General features: G+C 62.7%; 1 protein-coding gene across 1 annotated transcript; it reads left to right on the top strand.

Moving 5' to 3' along the window:
• Positions 1-2143: 2143 nt before the first annotated feature.
• On the top strand, positions 2144-9021 carry NAPRT (nicotinate phosphoribosyltransferase; the record flags this gene model as incomplete). The annotated part of the gene is made up of 13 exons (XM_082479680.1): positions 2144-2330; positions 4602-4729; positions 4835-4917; positions 5164-5294; positions 5375-5490; positions 5598-5791; positions 6017-6157; positions 6333-6417; positions 6702-6782; positions 8050-8152; positions 8268-8425; positions 8684-8791; positions 8962-9021. The coding sequence occupies 13 exons, from the start codon at positions 2144-2146 to the stop codon at positions 9019-9021; spliced, it is 1575 nt and encodes a 524-aa protein (XP_082335806.1).
• Between the last annotated feature and the right edge of the window lie 1202 nt (positions 9022-10223).

Raw genomic sequence — 10223 nt, 5'->3', positions numbered from 1 at the left:
ATATTTCCCTTCCTTGTCCCCTTCGTAAAAGGAAAAAGGCCTTGAGCCAGGACTGTGCGGAGTGTAGCCTGTGTGCCTCTTGCCCCCTGTGCTGCCATCCCCAGAGTCTCCTGTGCCTGGTGCTGACACTGGTGGGGCCACATGTGCCTGGTCCTGGGCATGTGGTGTCCCCATGAGCCTAGTCCCAGCTGCTGCCATCCCCAGTGTCCTGTCCCCCTTGCGTGCTGCCATACCTGGTGCCACATATGTCCTGTGTGTGGTCATCCCTGGTGTCCTGTGTGCTGCCATCCCCAGTGTTGTGTGGGTCCTGTGTCCCTTGCGTGCTGCCATCCGTGGTGTCCCATGTCACCCATGTGATGCCATCCCCAGTGTCCCATGTCCCCTCTGTGCTGCCATTCCCAGTGCCTTGTGTGATGCCATCCATGGTGTCCCATGTCCCTTGTACCACCCTTCTCCGTGCCACTGCACCACATGCCTGGTGTCCTGTGTACTCCTCTCCCTGCTATGGCCCATGTCTCCTGTGCCCTCCAGTGTGCTGCCCTCTTCCCCTGTGCCATGTGTCCCTTAAGCCACCAGTGTCCCATATGTCTGCTGCCCCATGTGCCCTGTGTCCCAGGTGCCTGGTGCTGCTAGGTGCCCAGTGTGCCTGGGGCTGCCGGTTGTCCCATGTGCACTGTATCCTGGGTACCCAGTGTCCTATGTCCCTGCTGCTGGTGGTGCCTGGTGTCCCATGTGCTGCCATCCCCAGAGTCCCTGGTGTTCCTGCTGCTGCCACAGTTGGGGCCACGTATGCCTGGTGCTGAATGTGCAGTGTCTTGTGTCTGCTCCCATGTGCTGCTGTGCCATGTCTGCTGCCATCCCTGGTGCCATGTGTGCCCTGATGGCATGTGGCCCACGTCCCCTCTGTGCTGCCACCCCTGGTGTTCTGTGTCCCATGTACCCCATGTGCTACCATCCCCAATGCTGTGTGTGTCCCATGTCCCACATGTGCTGCCACCCCTGGTGTCCCATGTCCCCCGTATGCTGCCTCCCCCGGTGCCACGTGTGTCCCATGTCCTTTCTGTGCTGCCATCCACAGTGTCCTGTGTTCCTTCTGTGCTGCTATCCCTGGTGTCCCATGTCCCCTGTGTGCTGCCATCCCCAGTGCCATGTGTGTCCCATGTCCCCCATGTGCAGCCACCCCCAGTGCCATGTGTGTCCCCTCTGTGCTGCCATCCCTGGTGTCCCATGTCCCCTGTGTGCTGCCATCCCTGGTGTCATGTGTGTCCTGTGTTCTGCTGTCCCCAGTGCCATGTGTGTCCCATGTCCCTCCTGTGCTGCTACCCCCGGTGTCCCATATCCCACATGTGTTGCCACCCCCAGTGTCATGTGTCCCGTGTCCCCTCTGTGCTGCCATCCCTGGTGTCCCGTGTCCCCTGTGTGCTGCCATCCCTGGTGTCCCGTGTCCCCCATGTGCAGCCGCCTCCGGTGCCATGTGTGTCCCATGTCCCCCATGTGCTGCCACCTCCGGTACTGTGTGTGTCCCATGTCCACCATGTGCCACCACCCCCGGTGCCATGTGTGTCCCATGTGTGTCCCATGTCCACCATGTGCTGCCACCTCCGGTACCGTGTGTGTCCCATGTCCGCCATGTGCCACCACCCCTGGTGCCATGTGTGTCCCATGTCCCTTCTGTGCTGCCACCTCCGGTACCGTGTGCGTCCCATGTCCCTTCTGTGCTGCCACCTCCGGTGCCATGTGTGTCCCATGTCCCCCATGTGCTGCCACCTCCGGTACCGTGTGTGTCCCATGTCCGCCATGTGCCACCACCCCCGGTGCCATGTGTGTCCCATGTCCCCCATGTGCTGCCACCTCCGGTACCGTGTGTGTCCATGTCCCTTCTGTGCTGCCACCTCCGGTACCGTGTGTGTCCCATGTCCCTTCTGCGCTGCCACCCCCGATGCCATGTGTGTCCCATGTCCCCCATGTGCTGCCACCTCCGGTACCGTGTGTGTCCCATGTCCCCTCTGTGCTGCCACCCCCGATTCCCCGTGTCCCTCGTTCCCCCCCCCCCCCCCAACCCCGTCGCCGTCCCCCCGTTCCCTCCCCCATTCCCCCCCCCCCCCCGCCTTCCCAGGCTGCCCCGCGACGGCGCGGCGGGGCCATGGCGCCGCTGACCGACCTGTACCAGCTCACCATGGCCTACGGGCACTGGCGGGCGGGCCGCCACCGCGCCCCCGCCGCCGCCGAGCTCTTCTTCCGCCGCGGGCCCTTCGGCGGGGCCCTGGCGCTGGCGGCCGGCCTGGCCCAGGGGCTGCGCTGCCTCCGCGCCTTCCGCTTCTCCGCCGCCGGTGCGTGGGGTGCCCCGGGCGGCCTTCGGGGGGACGGGGAAGGGACACACACACACACAGACACAGAGTTCCCCGGGAGAGGGATTGGGGACGGGGGGAGCCCCTCAGGCGGGATCTGCAGGGGACAGGGACGGCGCACAGGGGAAGGGGACAGCCCTCAGAGGGACCTGGGGGGGGGGGGGCGCGGAGGGGGGCTGATGGGGACAGGGAAACCCCTCAGGGGGACCTGGAGGGGACAGGGACAACCCTCAGAGGGACCAGGAGACCCCTGAGGGGAACGTGGTCGCAACAGGGACGTCCCTCAGAGGGACCTGAGAAAAGGGGGACCATGCAGGGGACCTGGAGGGGACAGGGACATCCCTCAGCGGGACCTGAGGAACAGGGGGACCTGGGGGACAGGGACCTTGTGGTGGGGGAGAGGGACAGCCCTCGTGGGGGGACTTGGGGACAGTGGGACCTGTGGGGGGGGGACAGGGAAACCCCTCAGGGGAGCCTGCAGGGGATGGGGACATCTCACAGGGGAAGGGGACAGCCCTCAGAGGGACCTAGGTGGACAGGGGTCCTGATGGGGATAGGGAAGAGCCCTCAGAGGGACCTGAGGAATAGGGGGACCTGGGGCCTGCGGTGGGGGGGAGGGACAGCCCTTGAGGGGGGGACTTGGGGACAGTGGGACCTGTGGGGGGGACAGGGAAACCTCTCAGGGGGGCCTGCAGGGGACAGGGACATCCCTCAGGGGAGCCTGGTGGGGATGGGAGGGCTGATGGAGACATGACCTGGGGGACAAGGGGACCTGGAGGGGACGGGGACATCCCTCAGAGGGAGCTGAGGAACAGAGGGACCCTTCAGGGAGACCTGGGGGACAGGGGGCCTGCGGTGGGGGAGAGGGACGGCCCTCGGGGGAGACTTGGGGACAGTGGGACCTGTGGGGGGGACAGGGAAACCCCTCAGGGGGACCTGCAGGGGATGGGGACATCTCACAGGGGAAGGGGACAGCCCTCAGAGGGACCTGGGTGGACAGGGGTCCTGATGGGGATAGGGAAGAGCCCTCAGCGGGACCTGAGGAATAGGGGGACCTGGGGCCTTCGGTGGGGGGGAGGAACAGCCCTTGGGGGGGACTTGGGGACAGTGGGACCTGTGGGGGGACAGGGAAACCCCCCGGGGGGACCCTGGTGGGGACAGAGGCGGCTTACAGGGGAAGGGGACAGCCCTCAGAGGGACCAGGGGGACCTGGCTGCAACAGGGACGTCCTTCAGAGGGACATGAGGAACAGGGGGACCCTTAAGAGGGACCTGGGGACAGGGAGCCTGTGATGGGAGAGAGGGACGCCCTTGGGGGGGGGATCTGGGGACAGGGCAACCCCTCAGGGGGGCCTGCAGGGGACAGGGATGGCTCGCAGGGGGGACTTAAGTGGGATAGGGACATCCCTCAGAGGAACCTGGGGGAAGGGGGGACCCTTAAGGGGGACCTAGGGGACAGGGGGCCTGCGGTGGGGGAGAGGGACAGCCCTCAGGGGGGACTTGGAGACAGTGGGACCTGTGGGTGGACAGGGAAACCCCTCAGGGGGACCTGCAGGGTACAGGGACAGCTCACAGGGGGACTTAAGGGGGACCTTGGGGGCGATGGAGGGGACAGTGACATCCCTCAGAGGGACTTGGGGGACAGGGGGACCTGGAGGGGACAGGGACATCCCTCAGAGGAACCAGGAGACACCTCAGAGGCACCTGGTCACAACAGGGACATCCCTCAGAGGGACCTGAGGAACAGGGGGACCCTTAAGGGGGACCTGGGGGACAGGGGGCCTGTAGTGGGGGAGAGGAACAGCCCTTGGGGGGGACTTGGGGACAGCGAAGCCCCTCAGGGGGGCCTGCAGGGGACAGGGACAGCTCACAGGGGAACTTAAGGGGGACAGGGACATCCCTCAGAGGGATCTGAGGGACAGGAAAACCCTTCAGAGGGGACCTGGGGGGAATAGGGGCATCCCTGAGAGGGACCTGGGGGACAGAGGGTCCCTTCAGGGGGACACGGGGAGGGGGGATGGACATGGACAACCCTCAGGGAAACTTGAGGGACACTGGGACACCTTCCAGGATGCCAGTGCTCCCCTAGACAGTCCCTCAGAGGGGACTTGTTGGGGGGCACGGTGCCCTCTAAGGGCTGGGGACACCCCTGCCCTCCAGCTGTCACCTGCCCCTGCCATGACAGGGGGGGTGTCACAGTCTCTCCAGCCTGACAGTGGCTTGGGGGACAACCCGCTGCGCTCTGTCCCCGCAGACATTGCCTACCTGCGCTCTGTCCTGCCCGCCACCACGGAGGATGCCTTCTTCGATTACTTGGCCACCCTGGATGCTTCGGAGGTGACAGTGTCCGCTGTGCCGGAGGGCTCCGTCGTCTTTGCCAGGGTGGGACACACGCAGTCCCGTCCCCTGTTTTGGAGGGGCTTTGGGGACATCGGCTCCTGTGTCCCCATGGAGGACGGGGATGTCACCACTTGACTGTTCCTGCAGGTCCCGTTTCTGCAGGTGAAGGGGCCGCTGCTGGTGGTGCAGCTGCTGGAGACCACGTTGCTGTGCTTGGTCAACTACGCCAGGTAGGGACACGTCCCTCTCTGGTCCCCCAGGTGTTGGGGACCACATCCACCTCTGTTGTGCCAAACCCCATGTGCGTCCCTGCTGTGTCGCCAGCCCTGTGTGTGTCACTGCCCTGTCCCCGCACCTTGGCTGTGGTCAAGCAGAGGGTCCCAGAGCTCCTCCACCCTTGGATGTCCACTGGCTCCATGTTCAAGTTCCTCCACGTTCAGCCTGGCTTGGTGTCACCTGTCCCTTTCTCTCCACAGCCTGGTTGCCACCAACGCTGCCCGCTTCCGACTCCTTGCTGGCCCGGACATGAAGCTGATGGAGATCGGACTCCGTCGTGCTCAGGGGCCGGACGGTGCCCTTTCGGCTTCCAAGTACTCCTACATCGGGGGTGAGTGCTGCCCCGCAGCGCCCTACGGCACTGTGGCCACGCCATCACCTGTGTCCCCACCCCGCCATTCCTCCTCGCAGGCTTCGACTGCACCAGCAACGTCCTGGCGGGGAAACTCTACGGCATCCCGGTGCGCGGCACCATCGCCCACTCCTTCATCATGTCCTTCACCTCGCTGGAGGAGGTGCAGCCCCGGGTGAGTGTCACCGCAGGGAGAGGACGGGGATGGGGATGGCCCCATGGCTGCGTTCCCAGCGGCAGTGGAGGATGCCATGGGGTGCAATGCCCATGTCCCCCGAGCAGGAGGTGACACCGCTGGAAGGAGGAGAGCCAGTGGACCTCCTGGTGCTGGCCAAGTCGTGGCTGCAGCAGGTGTGTGAGCTGCTGCAGACACCCTCTGAGAAGGTGAACCAGGGCGAGCTGGCCGCCTTCGTGTCCTACGCCATCACCTTCCCACAGGACTTCCAGGGGCTGCTGGACACCTACTGCGTCAGGAGGTGGGTGAGGACACCGGGTTCCTCCAGGATAGCTTTGCCACCATGGTGGGGGGACAGCTGCGTTCCTCCTTGCTTGGTGGCCTTCAAGGAGGGACATTTCCACTTGGCAGTGTCCCAGTGCTTTGCTGTTGCTGCATGCAGGGCTTGGACCCGCTGCTGGATCTGCTCTGGGTCCCTGTCCTACTGGGCAAAGGGACACTTAAACCCTCTCCTCACTTGTCCCAGGAGCGGCTTGCCGAACTTCTGCGCTGTGGCACTGGCCCTGCACCAGTTGGGGTACCAGGCCATCGGGGTGCGCCTGGACAGTGGGAACCTGGCCCAGCAGTCCAAGGAGATCCGCCGAGTCCTCCGAGCCTGCGGTGCTCAGTGAGTTTCCCCCCACCGAACCTGGGTCGGCTGCCACCACTCCTTGGCTTCCCCACCTTGGACACCTCATCCTGCCAGGGCAGCCGCCCTCGCTGCTCACTGGGGGTGCTGCAAGGCAGAGCCAGGGAGGGTGTCACCCCCCAAACCCTGCATCACCTCCCCTGCCCTTCGCCAGCTTCCAGGTGCCGTGGTTTGAGACCATCCCCATCGCCGTCAGCAACGACATCAGCGAGCAGAGCCTGGAGGAGTTCAGCCGGGAGGTGAGGGAGCTGCTGTCGGGGCTGGGACGTCCCCTTGGCTTTCGCTGGTGCCGCTGAGGTTTGGGGTGTGTGGGCTGGACCCAAGAGTCACCTGGGACTTTCTCCCTGGGGGAGGATGGAGAAGAGTTGCTGGGCTTCTGGGTGGGATGGATGGACAGAGAGACACCAGGAACCTTCAGGTGGAGCATCCTCCGACGTGCCCCGTGGCTCTAGTCTTGGCATGGGCTTAAAAACTCGTGGCAGGGGTGGGCTCTTGACAGCCACTGTCTTCTCTGCTGCACCAGGGGAGCGAGATCGACATGATCGGGGTGGGGACGAACCTGGTGACGTGTCCCCTGCAGCCGTCGCTGGGCTGCGTTTACAAGGTAGGGGTGGCAGCTCTCTGCCCTGTGTGGCTTGTGTGGGGCCCCCTGGTTTCTCCCAGGCTTGTCACACAGCTGGGGACAAGTAGCAAAGGGGGCTCCGTCCCTAAGGGACACTGCTGTGAGGCCAACGTCATCAAATCCCAGAATGGTTTGGGTGGGAAGGGACCTTTAAAGGCCATCTGGTCCAAACCCCCTGCCCTGGGCAGGGACACCTCCCACCAGCCCAGGTTGCTCAGAGCCCCATCCAACCTGGCCTTGAACACCTCCAGGGATGGGGCAGCCACAGCTTCTCAGGGCAACCTGCGCCAGGGGATCACCACCCTCACAGTCAACAATTTCTTCCGAATACCTCATCTAAATCTCCCCTCTTTCAGTGTCAAACCGTTCTCTTTTGTCCCATCACTCCCCTCCCTGATCCAGAGTCCCTCCCCAGCTCTCCTGGAGCCCCTTTAGGCACTGGAAGGGGCTGTAAGGTCTCCGCGAAGCCTTCTCCAGGCTGAACCCCCCCCACCTCTCCCAGCCTGTCCTCCCAGCAGAGGGGCTCCAGCACTTGCAGCATCTTGGAGGCCTCCTCTGGCCCTGCTCCACCAGGTCCATGCCTCCTGTGCTGAGGCCCCCAAACTGGAGGCAGCACTGCGGGGGGGTCTCCCTAGAGCAGAGCACAGCAGAGGGGCACAATCCCCCCCTCGCCCTGCTGGCCACGCTGCTGGGGATGCAGCCCGGGATGCCGGGGGCTTGCTGGGCTGCCAGAGCACATTGCCGGCTCACGACCCATTTATCATCCACCAGTATCCCCCCAGTCCTTCTCTGCAGGGCTGCTCTCCATCCATCCACCCATCCCTCCGCCTGTATTCATATTGGGGATTGTCCCAACCCAGTTGCAGGACCTTGTACTTGGCTCTATTGAACTTCATGAGGTTCACATGGGCACAACTCCTCCAGTCTGTTGAGGTCCCTCTGGATGGCATCCCGTCCCTCAAGCAAATCAGCATCACTCAGCTTGGTGTGATCTCCAAACTTGCTGAGGGTGCACTCAATCCCACCACATATGTCTTTCTTGGAAATAATGGTCACGAGACTGCTGTAACCAGAAGCTTGCAGGCAGGGAGAGGCAGGATGTCCAACTTTGGGGTGGTTTGAGTTTTTTTTTATGATTTGCAGTGCATCAGTGGCCTCCCCAGCATATGGGGACACAGAGCTAGGTATGGTCTTCAGCACCAGTGTGAGGTGGTGCATGTGACAAAAATAAGGTGCCCCTCTCCTACAGCTGGTGGAGGTCAATGGCTCCCCATGCCTGAAGCTCACAGAAGATGAGGAGAAGATGACGATCCCGGGGATTAAGATGATCTATCGGCTCTATGATGCTGCCGGTGAGTTGGGGCACCCCCTGCTACGGTCCTCCCCATTGACCTATGTGCCTGTGCTCCATAACCCTGTCCCCGGTGTCCCATGCACCCACTGGTCCCTAACCTGGCACCCCTTCAGGTCACCCCTTCATGGACCTCATGGCCCTGGAGGAGGAGCCCTCACCCACTGCGGGGCAGGAGATGGTGGTTCGTGTCCTGGGGCATCTTGGTGAGACCAGCAAGGTCGTACCCACCACTGTGGAGCCCCTCCATCGCACGTACTTCAGAGATGGCCAGGTCAGGGGTGGCTCTGTCTTCTGGTGCTGGAGTGTCCTCCCCAATGTTGGGTGAAGGACCAAGCAAGGGTGGTGGGGACTTAGCAGTAATGGCAGAACCAAAGGGTTAATCCCTGGTGTTTCTTTGTGTCGGTTCCCTGTCCCAACAACTCAAGTGCCACCCTGGACACAGTGGCATCAGGGTCCAGCCTGGAGCTGGCTCGTTGGGGATTGAGGCCGGCTCCCCACATGGACATGGTCATGCATCTCCATCCTACAGGTGTGTGAGCCGCTGCCCACCCTACCGGAGGTGAGGAGCCACGCGCAGGCATCCCTCAGCCTGCTCAGTCCCGCTCACCGCCGGCTCCACGAGCCACAGCCCTACCCGGTACGTCTACCACTTGTTGGCATCATAGGTACACCCCTGGGAACCCTGCCTGGCCCCGGTGGTCTGGGCAAAGGCTACCACGGAGCCACAGCAGGGGGTGGATGCAGGACACGGGGCTGCGTTGTCCCTGGGGAGTGCACGCTCATTGTCCCCTCTTGCTCCCGTGGCAGGTGGCTGTGACGGAGAGGCTGCACCGTCTCCTCACCGAGCTGCGGCAGGCCAGCCAGTGAGGGGGTCCCCCGCTTGTCCCCCTTACGCTGTGCGAGCCCATGCCGGGGACTGGCTTTTCCTCCCTGCTCTTTTGAAGACCAGGTGACTAATTGGGAATTGATGGTTCTAACGACGTTGCTGCTGGGCAGTGCTGATCCGAGACCCCTGCAGAAACTGGAAGTGCTCCCTAAGGTCCCAGTAGCGAAGCTGGGCACAGAGGGATGGGGCAGGCAGAGCTGGGAGGCAGCATCCCCCACGTCCTCTGGAAGCGATGGTCCTTCCCTGCCTTCCTTTCTGGCCCTGCCCATCCCTACACCTTCTGCCATGGCAGTGCTGCCTCCCTGGGTGGCCCTGCTAGCTCTGTGCCTTCTGCTGTGGCAGCACTGCCCACCTTGGTGGCCCTGCCAGCTCTGTGCCTTCTGCTGTGGCAGCGCTACCCACCTTGGTGGCCCTGCCAGCCCTGTGCCTTCTGCTGTGGCAGCACTGCCCACCTTGGTGGCCCTGCCAGCTCTGTGCCTTCTGCTGTGGCAGCGCTGCCCACCTCGGTGGCCCTGCCAGCCCTGTGCCTTCTGCTGTGGCAGCCCATGCTGAAGCTCCTTGGTGGCACTAGAGACCAAGTCTTGAGTACAGAAGGAGTTCTACCATGGGAAGGGCCAGCCTGTTCCCTAACCCATGTCCTGTGTGACATCCGTGGCAGATGCACTTTGCTTTTCCTCTTCTAGGCTTTGGCTCTGTGGCCACATTTAATCTCTTTCCCTTTTTTATCTGTGCCCTGGGGCATGGAGACCAGCTCCAGGTTGATGTTGGCTCCAGGTTGACGCTGACCCTCCCTAACCTGATGTTCACAGAGGAAGTGTGGCACTAATCCCTGTAATTAACTTCATCCTAAGCAAAAAATGAAATAAAAGCCTTTACACACTATGGGTATGGTCATACTGTGTGGCTGCTTTGGTCCTTCAGAACATCCACTGCGTTGTTTAATGCCACATCTTTCACTTTATGCAGTGATAAACCATGAAGTTGGAATGAAAAGCAAGTGCCTGATTCATGAGAGTACCCAGAGGTGGCCCCAGCAGGTGCCTCACACCCCCATTTCATGGCATCCTCTGACCCTAATTCCAGTGAAAACCCCTTTGTAGCTCCACTGGGTGTGGGTCTCGTGCCCAGGGAAGGACTATTTGAAGGCTTTAGCAAAACAGGGTGAAGAGGAGGCCACTAAGAT

Source organism: Vanellus vanellus (assembly GCF_965231255.1).
Source record: "Vanellus vanellus genome assembly, chromosome: 2".
NCBI lineage: Eukaryota > Metazoa > Chordata > Aves > Charadriiformes > Charadriidae > Vanellus > Vanellus vanellus.
Note: the sequence above shows the minus strand (reverse complement) of the source record. Positions and strands in the feature narration are given on the sequence as shown.